The following is a 17,640-nucleotide window of genomic DNA, read 5'->3' as shown; positions in this document are numbered from 1 at the left end:
TCATAATGACGCACGGCGCAACTGGGAGCAACCGGGAGCACCCCCGGTGTGAAAGGGGCTAAACAGGTTTGGTGGTACAGTGTGTGGTGTTCAGTCACACGGTGAGGACAACAACACCACACATAAACAGATTTCACACTTGAACATTCCCAGGTCAGACAGAAAATCTTGCAAAATCTCTCGAGATTAAACGTGACTTCAGAGTAAACAGACGGAGATAGTTTGTGGACTATTTAAAACAGAGGGGAAAAAATGATACAAAAAGAAAAAGAAAAGGTGTTCTTTAAAGGAGTGGAGACAGCGCGACCACCGGACTTTCTGGTAAGTCAGAACAGCTGATTTTATTTTCCGCTCCGTGCGTCCGTCACCTCACTTTCTGATTGGCTTCACGTCACATTCAGGAGGCTGCGTGCTCCTTTGTGGTCAGAGGGACACAACATGCGCTGCAATATCGGCCAAGACAATCCAACATGTTGAATATCCCCGATTTGTGATCTGAGCACTCCTGACGTCCTTTCAAACAGATCAGAGTGCTCTGAACACACCACACGTGGCAGGAATATCTGATAAGATTATATTTAGCGTCATCACGATTATCGGGGCGTCCTTAAGATTGTCGGAAGGGGAAGATCGGGTCCGATATCTGCCTAATTAGCTTGCTGTGTGAACTAGGCTTAACCTTAAGAAAAAAAAATCCTCAAAAATGGTTGCATTTTACAAGTTGGGGAAAAAACAAAACAGAACACCACATCCCATCACCATTTCAGCAAAATGTCAACACTTGGGTGCAGCAACATTGTACCGTTGCTTAGGGAGAGCCCTGCGACTATTGATATTGTTTAAAAATGCAGAAGTACTTTTTATCCGATGACTGAATTAATCGCCAGAATAATCAATAGAATACTCAATTACTAAAATAATCAATAGCTGCAGCCCTACTTCACTGGCTTCTTGTCCCTGTGAGATCAGATTTTAAGGTTCTGTTACTAGCCTATAAAATTGTTCATGGACCGGCACTTCCCTACTTAGCTGACCTAATGAAACCTTACATACTGGCCCGGACTTTGTGTTCTCAGGCTGCAGGACTACTTTGTGTCCCTAGGGTGAATAAAAAGTCTGCGGGTCACAGAGCTTTCTCTTATCGTGCCCCTGTTCTGTGGAATGATCTCCCTGCATCAATAAAACAGTCAGATTCTGTGGTGACTTTCAAGTCCAGACTTAAGACACACTTCTTTTCCCTTTTGTATGGCCAGCATACTGGCGTAGTATGTTACTATGCTTTTTACCCTTTTAAATTAATTTTATTAGGAAACGGAGCATGCCGCGGCCTCAACTTTATCTAAATTCTAAATTCTGGGTCTTTTAGTGAAGTTTAGGGCTAGTGGCCGGTGATCACCTTAGCATTTCCTGTTTTTCTTGTTGTTTAATGCTGACAGATTATACAGTATTTCTTGTCTTTCTGATGCCTGATTCTGTTTTTTCTCTCTGTTTAAGGTGCAGCTCCAGCCAGAGATGGGAGTGGGTGTCTTCTTCTGTCATGGTCATGAAATAGACAGGATCTATGAACCCAAACCGCCCCCTCACCAGCCAGCCTCCCATCCTGTTCACCATCATGGACTCCCAAAGTTTCCTGTACATTTGTTTTGTCAACTGTGTCGGTAGCATGGCCCAAGCACAGGGTCACCCCATTGAGTCTGGTCTGCTTGAGGTTTCTTCCTGAAATCATCAGAAGGAGTTTTTTCTTACCACTGTCACCTGTGTGCTTGCTCTAGGGGTTGGTAAGGTTAGACCTTAAGGGCCTTTCCCACTGGACGCTTTGGAAGTGTCAGAGGCGTCACAAATCAGTCTAAAAAGCATTATTTTCACTGAGATGCAGTGATTTTTAGAGGCGTCAGAAGCGTCGCGTCGAAAGCTGAGCTAAACTGACGCGTCTGACGGGAGTACGCATTGCCGCTTGTCGACAGGCTTACTTGGTCAAAATTCAACCCAGTCTACCTTGTGCCGCTCTGAACTGTGATGTAGCTTTGCGCTGTCCAATAAGAACGACGTGTCGGGCCAAAACACGGAAGACTTGTGGCAGAAACCACTGATCTCTACAAAACAGAAACGTGTCACAGGACCGCTCATTTATAGAGTTTTCTGAAGAAAAATCCTTGCAAATGTTTTTTTTTAACCTCAAAATTTCTGATTACTGTAAAAAAAAAGTTTAGAACACTTGTAATTAAAATAGCAAACAAAAGGTTCTTTCGAAACCTTTCTTCATCTGTAAATTAAAACCACCTGTTATTTCAGATTAGATAATTTCTTGTTTAACATAAGGAACCTTGGACATTTATTTTTAGACATAAAATAGCATGAAAGTTTGTACATTTAAGTATGGTAGATTATTTATATCTCATTTCAACCATAAACAGACACTGTAAATCAATCAATCAATTTTCAATTTTTTTTTTTATATAGCGCCAAATCACAACAAACAGCCGCCCCAAGGTGCTCCACACTGCAAGGCAAGGCCATACAATAATGATGTAAAACCCCAACGGTCAAAACGACCCCCTGTGAGCAAGCACTTGGCTACAGTGGGAAGGAAAAACTCCCTTTTAACAGGAAGAAACCTCCAGCAGAACCAGGCTCAGGGAGGGGCAGTCTTCTGCTGGGACTGGTTGGGGCTGAGGGAGAGAACCAGGAAAAAGACATGCTGTGGAGGGGAGCAGAGATCGATCACTAATGATTAAATGCAGAGTGGTGCATACAGAGCAAAAAGAGAAAGAAACAGTGCATCATGGGAACCCCCCAGCAGTCTACGTCTATAGCAGCATAACTAAGGGATGGTTCAGGGTCACCTGATCCAGCCCTAACTATAAGCTTTAGCAAAAAGGAAAGTTTTAAGCCTAATCTTAAAAGTAGAGAGGGTGTCTGTCTCCCTGATCTGAATTGGGAGCTGGTTCCACAGGAGAGGAGCCTGAAAGCTGAAGGCTCTGCCTCCCATTCTACTCTTACAAACCCTAGGAACTACAAGTAAGCCTGCAGTCTGAGAGCGAAGCGCTCTATTGGGGTGATATGGTACTACGAGGTCCCTAAGATAAGATGGGACCTGATTATTCAAAACCTTATAAGTAAGAAGAAGAATTTTAAATTCTATTCTAGAATTAACAGGAAGCCAATGAAGAGAGGCCAATATGGGTGAGATATGCTCTCTCCTTCTAGTCCCCGTCAGCACTCTAGCTGCAGCATTTTGAATTAACTGAAGGCTTTTTAGGGAACTTTTAGGACAACCTGATAATAATGAATTACAATAGTCCAGCCTAGAGGAAATAAATGCATGAATTAGTTTTTCAGCATCACTCTGAGACAAGACCTTTCTGATTTTAGAGATATTGCGTAAATGCAAAAAAGCAGTCCTACATATTTGTTTAATATGCGCTTTGAATGACATATCCTGATCAAAAATGACTCCAAGATTTCTCACAGTATTACTAGAGGTCAGGGTAATGCCATCCAGAGTAAGGATCTGGTTAGATACCATGTTTCTAAGATTTGTGGGGCCAAGAACAATAACTTCAGTTTTATCTGAGTTTAAAAGCAGGAAATTAGAGGTCATCCATGTCTTTATGTCTGTAAGACAATCCTGCAGTTTAGCTAATTGGTGTGTGTCCTCTGGCTTCATGGATAGATAAAGCTGGGTATCATCTGCGTAACAATGAAAATTTAAGCAATACCGTCTAATAATACTGCCTAAGGGAAGCATATATAAAGTGAATAAAATTGGTCCTAGCACAGAACCTTGTGGAACTCCATAATTAACTTTAGTCTGTGAAGAAGATTCCCCATTTACATGAACAAATTGTAATCTATTAGACAAATATGATTCAAACCACCGCAGCGCAGTGCCTTTAATACCTATGGCATGCTCTAATCTCTGTAATAAAATTTTATGGTCAACAGTATCAAAAGCAGCACTGAGGTCTAACAGAACAAGCACAGAGATGAGTCCACTGTCCGAGGCCATAAGAAGATCATTTGTAACCTTCACTAATGCTGTTTCTGTACTATGATGAATTCTAAAACCTGACTGAAACTCTTCAAATAGACCATTCCTCTGCAGATGATCAGTTAGCTGTTTTACAACTACCCTTTCAAGAATTTTTGAGAGAAAAGGAAGGTTGGAGATTGGCCTATAATTAGCTAAGATAGCTGGGTCAAGTGATGGCTTTTTAAGTAATGGTTTAATTACTGCCACCTTAAAAGCCTGTGGTACATAGCCAACTAACAAAGATAGATTGATCATATTTAAGATCGAAGCATTAAATAATGGTAGGGCTTCCTTGAGCAGCCTGGTAGGAATGGGGTCTAATAAACATGTTGATGGTTTGGATGAAGTAACTAATGAAAATAACTCAGACAGAACAATCGGAGAGAAAGAGTCTAACCAAATACCGGCATCACTGAAAGCAGCCAAAGATAACGATACGTCTTTGGGATGGTTATGAGTAATTTTTTCTCTAATAGTTAAAATTTTGTTAGCAAAGAAAGTCATGAACTCATTACTAGTTAAAGATAATGGAATACTCAGCTCAATAGAGCTCTGACTCTTTGTCAGCCTGGCTACAGTGCTGAAAAGAAACCTGGGGTTGTTCTTATTTTCTTCAATTAGTGATGAGTAGAAAGATGTCCTAGCTTTACGGAGGGCTTTTTTATAGAGCAACAGACTCTTTTTCCAGGCTAAGTGAAGATCTTCTAAATTAGTGAGACGCCATTTCCTCTCCAACTTACGGGTTATCTGCTTTAAGCTACGAGTTTGAGAGTTATACCATGGAGTCAGACACTTCTGATTTAAAGCTCTCTTTTTCAGAGGAGCTACAGCATCCAAAGTTGTCTTCAATGAGGATGTAAAACTATTGACGAGATACTCTATCTCCCTTACAGAGTTTAGGTAGCTACTCTGCACTGTGTTGTTATATGGCATTAGAGAACATAAAGAAGGAATCATATCCTTAAACCTAGTTACAGCGCTTTCTGAAAGACTTCTAGTGTAATGAAACTTATTCCCTACTGCTGGGTAGTCCATCAGAGTAAATGTAAATGTTATTAAAAAATGATCAGACAGAAGGGAGTTTTCAGGGAATACTGTTAAGTCTTCTATTTCCATACCATAAGTCAGAACAAGATCTAAGATATGATTAAAGTGGTGGGTGGACTCATTTACTTTTTGAGCAAAGCCAATAGAGTCTAATAATAGATTAAATGCAGTGTTGAGGCTGTCATTCTCAGCATCTGTGTGGATGTTAAAATCGCCCACTATAATTATCTTATCTGAGCTAAGCACTAAGTCAGACAAAAGGTCTGAAAATTCACAGAGAATTTTGTAAATAAATACAAATGTTTATTATAAATGCAACAGGAAGTAATTTAACAATGACTGCAGTGTGATTGTAAAGTAGGATTTCTGTGACATAAACCTCATGATGAAATATTTTTTAATTGAGTCATTTCAACTTGTAATTACATCAAAACATGTGATTGCCTTTAATGTTGTGATCAGGACAGAGTCATTTCTAAAATATGAATTTGACTAGTGATTGTGAATGTTTTAAAATTGTGCACAATAAGGAGGGAGAGCTTCTACCTGTGCAAATGTCTTTTGACTTACCTTTGATTTTGTGGACATTTTTAATGATCCATTCATTTATTTTTAAAATAGAAAATGAAACAGGTTTTTTTTTTTTTAAATAATAAAACCATGTGAAACCATGGCTGTGGAACCTTGATTGTGGAACCATGATTGTGGTTCCATCAAGCTGACTGAACTCTTCTCATTGTTATTTTTTTCTTTTTTTAAAATTTGCTTCAGGCCATTGGTGCCAGGAACCTGTTGAAGTCGATGGCGCAGCAAAAAGACGCCCAGATGCAGCACCTGCAGGCTCTGATCACTGAGAAGAAAATGCAGCTGGAACGGTAAAACCTCACACTAGAGGACCAGGACCTCAGGGTCTTAATGTCTCCACATGGCTCCAGGCAGCTGAAGAGGTGCAGGAACTTTAGTTAATGTCTCTGTTGGTTCACTGTCAAATCGTTTAGTGTCAAACGTTAGACGGTACTCAAACATGTCATTGTGAAGCTAACTTCACTGTCTACTGTGGCACGTGTCTCCTGGCTCCAGCAAATACATGGGTACTCTCAGCAGTCCACGGTCCTAAACCTGATCAGCATTTACTGACCAGCCTTTAAAGTGCGACGAGCGTAATTTCTTCTCGAATGCATGAACATCGCGCTCGTGTCTAAGCTGGAAGAGTTTCATATGAACGGTAACTGCATGTTAGCAGCTGTTACTACAGAGCAGGTTCCACTCAGGAACGTGGAGTCTGATTTTAAACTGGATTCACAGAAACCTGATTCCAGCAGCATCAGACAATTTCTTAAATTTACTGACTTCACTCTGGTAACAAAAGACTAGTGTATTTGTCTGACAGACAGATACACTGAGCATGGAGTCCTGGAATGAAGACGTTGGACCATCACAGTCCGTTAGGTTTCGAGCTCTGTTCTCACTGTCACAGTCATGTTTCCTGGAAACTCGTGGTCAAGAACCGGCATGTGAAGATCATGGTTCCCGTTGCAGCGTGCAAGTTCCAGACTGGTACCATGTGATGTGTGCAAAAACAACCATAGATTTGAACCCAAAAACACACAGAATTATAAAGTTAAAACACGGTGAGTCCAAAACTGGGGAATGATGAGAACAATGCAGGAGAGTCTACAGCAGAGAGAAAGGCTGCAACCATCAAACAGAACTAATGCAACAAAGGGGAACAAGCCGGAATAATTCAGGAAACTAACGGCAGAACAGTGACATTGAGGTGACAGTGATGATGAACAGGAAGTGACAAACCACGCCTCCAAGCACACACACAGACTGACGGACAGAGCGACGCATCAAACCACAAAGAACGCAAAGTGAGGAGCACAAAAACCAAACCCTAAATGAATACTAAATCCAAGACATATGCAGAGACAGTAAAGAGGAACTGAAGACTGGCTGTGGTATAAAAACAAAGGAACAATGACTAAACAGAAGGTGGAGGGGATATTTTGAGATTTTTGAGAAGGATGGATATGGAGAGTATGGCGAGTAGATCAGGAAGTGCTGGGAATTAGTAAGGATAAAGTGAGGGCAGCTATGAAGACGATGAAGAGTGGAAAGGCAGTTGGTCCAGATGACATTCCAGTGGAGGCATGGAAATGTCTAGGAGAGATGACAGTGGAGTTTATATCCGGATTGCTTAATAAAGTCTGTGAAAGTTAGAGGATACCCGAGGAATGGCGACGAAGCAAAAAGATGATCAGCCACAGCATGAAGTTGTGGGAAAGAGTAGTAGAAGCTAAGCTTAGAAAACAGGTGAAGATCTGTGAGCAGCAATATGGTTTCATGCTGAGAAAGAGCACTACAGATGCAATGTTTGCTCTGAGAATACTGATGGAGAAGTATAGAGAAGGCCAGAAGGAGTTACATTGTGTTTGTGCATTTTGAAAAAGCTTATGACAGGGTGCCAAGAGAAGAGTTGTGGGATTGTATGATAGTGCAGCAGATAAGAGAATATTTAGAGCAGAATCCTGAAAATGGTGATAAAAGCTTCAAATTTAGCAGAAATAGTCCTCAGACAATCCTCTTTTGAAAAAACTGATTGGCCACTTGAATTTTCAGTTGGCGTTCAGGTAGAGGTCAATTGAAGAATTACACAGGAGTCAGAATTAAAAGATGCTCCAATCATATTGAAACCTAGGGCAGTGATTTTCAACCTTTTTTGAGCCGCGGCACCCTTTTTGTATTTACAAAATCCTGCGGCACACCACCAACCAGAATAATATTATAATGCTATTACCTCTGGTTTTGCGCAGAACCCAATTATCGCAATAGAAAATCGATACAGAAAACACCGCATTTCGAAAATCCTCAAGCATTTTGCGCTCTGATCTCAAGTAGGGCTGTCACGATTACGAATTTCTGGAGACGATTAATTGTCAGACAAATAATTGCGATTGACGAATATGTTGTCTATTTTTTTTCTTTTTTTTCCCTTCTATATATTCTACTATTGTAGTATAATTACAGAACTCTGGAAGAACGTTTGGCTTCTGTGAGTGGAGAAACTGGGAATGGTGCAACATTTTTATTTTTATCTTCATTTTACATACAGTCCCAACTTTTTCTGATTTGTGGTTGTTTCTGTTGCATTTCTGAAATTGTTTCTCCTCATCAGTCACGTTTTGTGCTTAAACACTGCATTAAGCTCAAGATTGAACAAATAAATACCTTTGGAAAATAACAGCTGTTAAAGTTCAGAGTTCTTACCTGCTTTTTGTGATCTCTGCGTCTGAACATTGTTTTTTTTTTGTGGCTCAGTTCATTCATATATTCTCATTTTTTAAATATGTTTTTAAAGATATTTGACCATTTATTTCATCTCATGATCTCATAAATTCAGCATACGACGTGCACATGGTGTGAACAGGACGGTAACGGCAGAATCACACCTTTAGAGAAAGTTCAGAGAGAAGTAAAGGCAGCTTCATGTTTCCGTTTTGTTAACGTTCACTTGGGTTAAAATCCTCTCTCTGCTCCGTGCTCGCTGCGCACTGAACGTGTCGCGCCTGCATTCAGGAATCTCCCTCACCCACCCCCTCCCTCGCAGTCTGCAGCTTGTTAACTCCGCGCGCGCGCGCGCACACACAGGCACTGACACACACACCAACAGCTCCGCATTTTAGACGGCTTTTGAAGGAGAAGGCACTGTTTTAATCGGCCGTCAGCCTCCTTGTTATTGTCCCGCCTTAAGACAAGAGCGAGGCTGCAGCACGCGAGGCTGAGTCGTTTTATGCTTTATGGATAAAATAAATCATTCATGGTAATCGTGAATATGAAAAATACCCACGGCACCCCTGACGATCGATCACGGCACCCTAGGGTGCCGCGGCACCCCGGTTGAGAATCACTGACCTAGGGCATATTATTTACCTAATCATAAAGATTCCAAAAAGGTATGGTTTGGACGGTCTGTAACTGAATTCTATGGAGTTATGGGATAAAATAGTTTCAGTCAGGTTTCAGAATTCATCATAGTACAAAAACAGCATTAGTGAAGGTTACAAATGATCTTCTTATGGCCTCAGACAGTGGACCCATCTCTGTGCTCGTCCTGTTAGACCTCAGTGCAGCTTTTGATACTGTTGACCATAAAATTTTATTACAGAGATTAGAGCATGCCATAGGTATTAAAGGCACTGCGCTGCGGTGGTTTGAATCATATTTATCTAATAGATTACAATTTGTTCATGTAAATGGGGAGTCTTCTTCACAGACTAAGGTTAATTATGGAGTTCCACAAGGTTCTGTGCTAGGACCGATTTTATTCACTTTATACATGCTTCCCTTAGGCAGTATTATTAGAAAGCATTGCTTAAATTTTCATTGTTACGCAGATGATACCCAGCTTTATCTATCCATGAAGCCAGAGGACACACACCAATTAGTTAAACTGCAGGAATTTCTTACAGACATAAAGACATGGATGACCAGATAAAACTGAAGTTATTGTACATGGCCCCACAAATCTTAGAAACATGGTGTCTAACCAGATCCTTACTCTGGATGGCATTACCCTGACCTCTAGTAATACTGTGAGAAATCTTGGAGTCATTTTTGATCAGGATATGTCCTTCAATGAAAATATTAAGCAAATATGTAGGACTGCTTTTTTGCATTTGCTCAATATCTCTAAAATTAGAAAGGTCTTAGAGTGATGCTGAAAAGCTAATTCATGCATTTATTTCTTCTAGGCTGGACTATTGTAATTCATTATTATCAGGTTGTCCTAAAAGTTCCCTGAAAAGCCTTTAGTTAATTCAAAATGCTGCAGCTAGAGTACTGATGGGGACTAGAAGGAGAGAGCATATTTCACCCATATTGGCCTCTCTTCATTGGCTCCCTGTTAATTCCAGAATAGAATTTCAAATTCTTCTTCTTACTTATAAGGTTTTGAATAATCAGGCCTCTACTGGTGGTTTGCTCTCACTGCGGTATTGTATCACTTCCTGTTCCGGAGCACAGCGGTGTTTTTCTGTATCTGTTAGCTGTTTAATCTGCGCAGTTAGATTGATCTAGTTATCTAGATTACGATTTGTTTCCCAGTGTAATCTTTACGTGCCTTAACTAAAGCACTCCTTCTGCTGAATCACCTCTAAATTATTTACACATTATTCACTTTGCGTGTTTTTAGGAATCTGCTAGCTTAGCGTAGCTACTAGCTCTTAGCCGATTTAGCATGGCGGCTTCTCCTGTCTCTCCCGCACTTTTCTGCTCTGGGTGTGAAATGTTTAGTTATTCCTCGGCCTCCTTTAGCAGTAATGGTACTTGTAATAAGTGTAGCTTATTCGTAGCTTTGGAGGCCAGGCTGGGCGAATTGGAGACTCGGCTCCGCACCGTGGAAAATTCTACAGCTAGCCAGGCCCCTGTAGTCGGTGCGGACCAAGGTAGCTTAGCCGCCGTTAGTTACCCCCTGGCAGATCCCGAGCAGCCGGGAAAGCAGGCTGACTGGGTGACTGTGAGGAGGAAGCGTAGCCCTAAACAGAAGCCCCGTGTACACCGCCAACCCGTTCACATCTCTAACCGTTTTTCCCCACTCGACGACACACCCGCCGAGGATCAAACTCTGGTTATTGGCGACTCTGTTTTGAGAAATGTGAAGTTAGCAACACCAGCAACCATAGTCAATTGTCTTCCGGGGGCCAGAGCAGGCGACATTGAAGGAAATTTGAAACTGCTGGTTAAGGCTAAGCGTAAATTTGGTAAGATTGTAATTCACGTCGGCAGTAATGACACCCAGTTACGCCAATCGGAGGTCACTAAAATTAACATTAAATCGGTGTGTAACTTTGCAAAAACAATGTCGGACTCTGTAGTTTTCTCTGGGCCCCTCCCCAATCAGACCGGGAGTGACATGTTTAGCCGCATGTTCTCCTTGAATTGCTGGCTGTCTGAGTGGTGTCCAAAAAATGAGGTGGGCTTCATAGATAATTGGCAAAGCTTCTGGGGAAAACCTGGTCTTGTTAGGAGAGACGGCATCCATCCCACTTTGGATGGAGCAGCTCTCATTTCTAGAAATCTGGCTAATTTTCTTAAATCCTCCAAACAGTGACTATCCAGGGTTGGGACCAGGAAGCAGAGTTGTAGTCTTACACACCTCTCTGCAGCTTCTCTCCCCCTGCCATCCCCTCATTACCCCATCCCCGTAGAGACGGTGCCTGCTCCCAGACTACCAATAACCAGCAAAAATCTATTTAAGCATAAAAATTCAAAAAGAAAAAATAATATAGCACCTTCAACTGCACCACAGACTAAAACAGTTAAATGTGGTCTATTAAACATTAGGTCTCTCTCTTCTAAGTCCCTGTTGGTAAATGATATAATAATTGATCAACATATTGATTTATTCTGCCTAACAGAAACCTGGTTACAGCAGGATGAATATGTTAGTTTAAATGAGTCAACACCCCCGAGTCACACTAACTGTCAGAATGCTCGTAGCACGGGCCGGGGCGGTGGATTAGCAGCAATCTTCCATTCCAGCTTATTAATTAATCAAAAACCCAGACAGAGCTTTAATTAATTTGAAAGCTTGTCTCTTAGTCTTGTCCATCCAAATTGGAAGTCCCAAAAACCAGTTTTATTTGTTATTATCTATCGTCCACCTGGTCGTTACTGTGAGTTTCTCTGTGAATTTTCAGACCTTTTGTCTGACTTAGTGCTTAGCTCAGATAAGATAATTATAGTGGGCGATTTTAACATCCACACAGATGCTGAGAATGACAGCCTTAACACTGCATTTAATCTATTATTAGACTCTATTGGCTTTGCTCAAAAAGTAAATGAGTCCACCCACCACTTTAATCATATCTTAGATCTTGTTCTGACTTATGGTATGGAAATAGAAGACTTAACAGTATTCCCTGAAAACTCCCTTCTGTCTGATCATTTTTTAATAACATTTACATTTACTCTGATGGACTACCCAGCAGTAGGGAATAAGTTTCATTACACTAGAAGTCTTTCAGAAAGCGCTGTAACTAGGTTTAAGGATATGATTCCTTCTTTATGTTCTCTAATGCCATATAACAACACAGTGCAGAATAGCTACCTAAACTCTGTAAGGGAGATAGAGTATCTCGTCAATAGTTTTACATCCTCATTGAAGACAGCTTTGGATGCTGTAGCTCCTCTGAAAAAGAGAGCTTTAAATCAGAAGTGTCTGACTCCATGGTATAACTCTCAAACTCGTAGCTTAAAGCAGATAACCCGTAAGTTGGAGAGGAAATGGCGTCTCACTAATTTAGAAGATCTTCACTTAGCCTGGAAAAAGAGTCTGTTGCTCTATAAAAAAGCCCTCCGTAAAGCTAGGACATCTTTCTACTCATCACTAATTGAAGAAAATAAGAACAACCCCAGGTTTCTTTTCAGCACTGTAGCCAGGCTGACAAAGAGTCAGAGCTCTATTGAGCTGAGTATTCCATTAACTTTAACTAGTAATGAGTTCATAACTTTCTTTGCTAACAAAATTTTAACTATTAGAGAAAAAATTACTCATAACCATCCCAAAGACGTATCGTTATCTTTGGCTGCTTTCAGTGATGCCGGTATTTGGTTAGACTCTTTCTCTCCGATTGTTCTGTCTGAGTTATTTTCATTAGTTACTTCATCCAAACCATCAACATGTTTATTAGACCCCATTCCTACCAGGCTGCTCAAGGAAGCCCTACCATTATTTAATGCTTCGATCTTAAATATGATCAATCTATCTTTGTTAGTTGGCTATGTACCACAGGCTTTTAAGGTGGCAGTAATTAAACCATTACTTAAAAAGCCATCACTTGACCCAGCTATCTTAGCTAATTATAGGCCAATCTCCAACCTTCCTTTTCTCTCAAAAATTCTTGAAAGGGTAGTTGTAAAACAGCTAACTGATCATCTGCAGAGGAATGGTCTATTTGAAGAGTTTCAGTCAGGTTTTAGAATTCATCATAGTACAGAAACAGCATTAGTGAAGGTTACAAATGATCTTCTTATGGCCTCGGACAGTGAACTCATCTCTGTGCTTGTTCTGTTAGACCTCAGTGCTGCTTTTGATACTGTTGACCATAAAATTTTATTACAGAGATTAGAGCATGCCATAGGTATTAAAGGCACTGCGCTGCGGTGGTTTGAATCATATTTGTCTAATAGATTACAATTTGTTCATGTAAATGGCGAATCTTCTTCACAGACTAAAGTTAATTATGGAGTTCCACAAGGTTCTGTGCTAGGACCAATTTTATTCACTTTATATATGCTTCCCTTAGGCAGTATTATTAGACGGTATTGCTTAAATTTTCATTGTTACGCAGATGATACCCAGCTTTATCTATCCATGAAGCCAGACGACACACACCAATTAGCTAAACTGCAGGATTGTCTTACAGACATAAAGACATGGATGACCTCTAATTTCCTGCTTTTAAACTCAGATAAAACTGAAGTTATTGTACTTGGCCCCACAAATCTTAGAAACATGGTGTCTAACCAGATCCTTACTGTGGATGGCATTACCCTGACCTCTAGTAATACTGTGAGAAATCTTGGAGTCATTTTTGATCAGGATATGTCATTCAAAGCGCATATTAAACAAATATGTAGGACTGCTTTTTTGCATTTACGCAATATCTCTAAAATCAGAAAGGTCTTGTCTCAGAGTGATGCTGAAAAACTAATTCATGCATTTATTTCCTCTAGGCTGGACTATTGTAATTCATTATTATCAGGTTGTCCTAAAAGTTCCCTAAAAAGCCTTCAGTTAATTCAAAATGCTGCAGCTAGAGTGCTGACGGGGACTAGAAGGAGAGAGCATATCTCACCCATATTGGCCTCTCTTCATTGGCTTCCTGTTAATTCTAGAATAGAATTTAAAATTCTTCTTCTTACTTATAAGGTTTTGAATAATCAGGTCCCATCTTATCTTAGGGACCTCGTAGTACCATATCACCCCAATAGAGCGCTTCGCTCTCAGACTGCAGGCTTACTTGTAGTTCCTAGGGTTTGTAAGAGTAGAATGGGAGGCAGAGCCTTCAGCTTTCAGGCTCCTCTCCTGTGGAACCAGCTCCCAATTCAGATCAGGGAGACAGACACCCTCTCTACTTTTAAGATTAGGCTTAAAACTTTCCTTTTTGCTAAAGCTTATAGTTAGGGCTGGATCAGGTGACCCTGAACCATCCCTTAGTTATGCTGCTATAGACGTAGACTGCTGGGGGGTTCCCATGATGCACTGTTTCTTTCTCTTTTTGCTCTGTATGCACCACTCTGCATTTAATCATTAGTGATCGATCTCTGCTCCCCTCCACAGCATGTCTTTTTCCTGGTTCTCTCCCTCAGCCCCAACCAGTCCCAGCAGAAGACTGCCCCTCCCTGAGCCTGGTTCTGCTGGAGGTTTCTTCCTGTTAAAAGGGAGTTTTTCCTTCCCACTGTAGCCAAGTGCTTGCTCACAGGGGGTCGTTTTGACCGTTGGGGTTTTACATCATTATTGTATGGCCTTGCCTTACAATATAAAGCGCCTTGGGGCAACTGTTTGTTGTGATTTGGCGCTATATAAAAAAAAAATTGAATTGAAAAATTGAATTGAATTGAATCTTATCTTAGGGACCTCATAGTACCATATCACCCCAATAGAACGCTTCGCTCTCAGACTGCAGGCTTACTTGTAGTTCCTAGGGTTTGTAAGAGTAGAATGGGAGGCAGAGCCTTCAGCTTTCAGGCTCCTCTCCTGTGGAACCAGCTCTCAGTTCAGATCAGGGAGACAGACACCCTCTCTACTTTTAAGATTAGGCTTAAAACTTTCCTTTTTGCTAAAGCTTATAGTTAGGGCTGGATCAGGTGACCCTGAACCATCCCTTAGTTATGCTGCTATAGACTTAGACTGCTGGGGGGTTCCCATGATGCACTGAGTGTTTCTTTCTCTTTTTGCTCTGTATGCACCACTCTGCATTTAATCATTAGTGATCGATCTCTGCTCCCCTCCACAGCATGTCTTTTTCCTGGTTCTCTCCCTCAGCCCCAACCAGTCTCAGCAGAAGACTGCCCCTCCCTGAGCCTGGTTCTGCTGGAGGTTTCTTCCTGTTAAAAGGGAATTTTTCCTTCCCACTGTCGCTAAGTGCTTGCTCATAGGGGGTCGTTTTGACCGTTGGGGTTTTTCTGTAATTATTGTATGGCTTTTGCCTTACAGTATAAAGCACCTTGGGGCAACTGTTTGTTGTGATTTGGCGCTATATAAATAAATTTGATTTGATTTGATTTAGTGGGGAGGAGGACTTTTAAGAAGCCGAAGAGTGTCTTAAACAGAGAAGATGGCAGAAAAGACAGAGAGGAAGCAGAGACATTCTCTGTATGTAGGACGACAGTGAGTCAGTAACACGCTGCCGGCTTGATCTACGTCATTATTTTATGTTAAGTTACTGTCCTAATGTATTCAGAAATTGTTTAGGTTCTTGTTATCACATACACACTGATGATATTATCATTATTTTTCTTATTATTGTCAGTATTATTGATATTTTATTATTACTTCTATTTTGTCATTTTATTTTTAAATGGACCACAACAGAAATAAGTTTTCACTTTTTTTGTCATCTGTTGTGTGTTGGGGGGTGTGGCTGGATATTTTGGTTTTCTTTTCTTTGCTCTTCAGGTGGCATGGAAACTGATTTGTCTGTGGAGAAGGTGCTGGCTGAAGAGTCCTCACCCTCATCAACATCATGTGCAGCACCTGTGACTGGTGCTCACATGCAACCTTAAAGACTTTCAGCTGAAGCAGATAATTGGATGGCGTTCTGCATTTAAGTCATGTGTGATTCAAGCAGAACTGCCGGGAACTCGACCTTGTGATGTCCGTTTGTGAGATGCTGAGGACCGCACCTGGGTTTGACACATCGAGCCCGTGAAGCAAGGAAGGGTGAGGACACTTGCTGTCAGCACACATTAAAGGTGATTAAGTGTTTGACTAATTGTTGATAGTAACTAGGTGTTTTGTTACGCAGTATACTGGAATTGTGATGAGAATTGTGCAGCTTGCTTCTCACTGCTGTGGCGTGCGGATAAGTGATCCTCCACTTGTTGTGAGAAGCTGCTCATTTGCATAAAGTTAAAAAATACAGACCTGAATGTGTTGCTGATAGCGTGTGTCTTTTGAAAGATATTGTTGTAACTGCTGACTTACCTCACCTCTTCTTTGCTTCACAGAGAGTCAGTTTGTCGTGTCCACCTGGGGGGTGTTTGTCTGGTGGTAGTGGGTCCAGGAACGCCGGGCTTCTATCCTTTTGGGCGCTTAAGAGCGTGCCAACAGTCACTCTACCAGAAGGACGTTCTTTTAGTTTTGTACACATTATTATGCACAGGTGAAAAATAAATTGTTTCTGTTGTTGGAACCGCTTTCTGGTTATTTTTAGCGCTGGGTTCTGTCTGACGCAGGTCCGCTCCTCAACTCGCGACGACACATAACAGTAGTTCCCGGCCATTCCATAATGGACCCAGCGGCTTTTTGCTGAAAAAGTTCAAGAACACTTGGAGAAAATATGGGAGCAATTACAGCATCTCGCAAACCAAATTAAACAAACAGACGCCAGTGTTACGGAGCTTGCAGCGCAAGCCGTTCCGCTTCCTGCTGCTCCAGCTGCGGCATCATCGATACTAGTGCAGATAACTTCGTCACCCAGAGATTCGGCGTCCGAACCGATTGTTTGTCGTCCGGAGCCTTGTGCGGTGATGCAATGTTCTCTGGTTTCTGCTCAGTCAGGTTGGAGCGCCGCAGCTTTACGAGGAATGTTTGTAGATGGGTTAAATGAGTCATTAAAAGACGAGCCGGCAGTCAGTGACGAGCCAAACGATTTAGATGAGCTAATATCATTGGTGATTCGTCTAGATGATCGGATGAAGGAGCGTGGATGCAAGAGAGGACGCCCATCAGAGCGGGTTTTTTCGTCTCGGGGCTTTCCCCGACACAGATCTGGGCTGCCTCTTCTTCGCCCCACTGAAGCTCCTCCGACGGGACCTCTGGCTCCTCCTGTTGACGAGCCCATGCAGCTCGGACCAGCAGAGATTACTGTATTGCCCCGACATGTAAGCGTCAAGAGAAATAATGGTGACGTATCTCCAAGTGTTCTGGGACAGGCAAAATAACACACATAAAAAAAAAACAAAAATAAAATCTAGCACGAGTAAATGTTTTGTTTTCTTTAAATAGGGGTTATAATTGTATGGGGAGTCAGAGGCGTATCTGGTGGAGTGATTGTTAGGCGGTTAGAAGTCCGCCTGGGCTCACTTAATTGTTAATTTTTATGTGTTTTTAGGTATTTTCTGTTTGGGTTGTTGGGTCGTTTTATTTTGTTGTTTTTTATTTCTCTACATCCCTAACCCCAACCTCACTTGCCCCAAGACCGTTTGTCTTGTGGGTTGTGGGGTGGTGCAGGTTGGTCACGCTGGGCATTCTCAGAAGACCTCTGCACCTAGGGGGGGGGGTGTTAGAGGCGTTTTTCTTGGTTTGGTTAGGGCCCGGTTCCACTCCAGCC

General features: G+C 41.6%; 1 protein-coding gene across 3 annotated transcripts in view; it reads left to right on the top strand.

Annotated features, from left to right (window-relative positions):
* ift20 (intraflagellar transport 20 homolog (Chlamydomonas)) overlaps positions 1–17,640 on the top strand; it is a 35,619-nt gene that overhangs the window by 7,452 nt on the left and 10,527 nt on the right. For all 3 annotated transcript variants that reach the window (XM_034165281.1, XM_034165280.1, XM_034165279.1), the window contains one exon: positions 5,852–5,955. In XM_034165281.1, the coding sequence (XP_034021172.1) occupies positions 5,852–5,955 (104 nt within the window). The remainder of the gene's footprint in view (positions 1–5,851; positions 5,956–17,640) is intronic.

Source organism: Thalassophryne amazonica, unplaced genomic scaffold (genome assembly GCF_902500255.1).
Source record: "Thalassophryne amazonica unplaced genomic scaffold, fThaAma1.1, whole genome shotgun sequence".
NCBI classification, from domain to species: Eukaryota; Metazoa; Chordata; class Actinopteri; order Batrachoidiformes; family Batrachoididae; genus Thalassophryne; species Thalassophryne amazonica.
The sequence above is the reverse complement of the archived record's forward strand: the minus strand, read 5'-3'. Positions and strand labels throughout refer to the sequence as shown.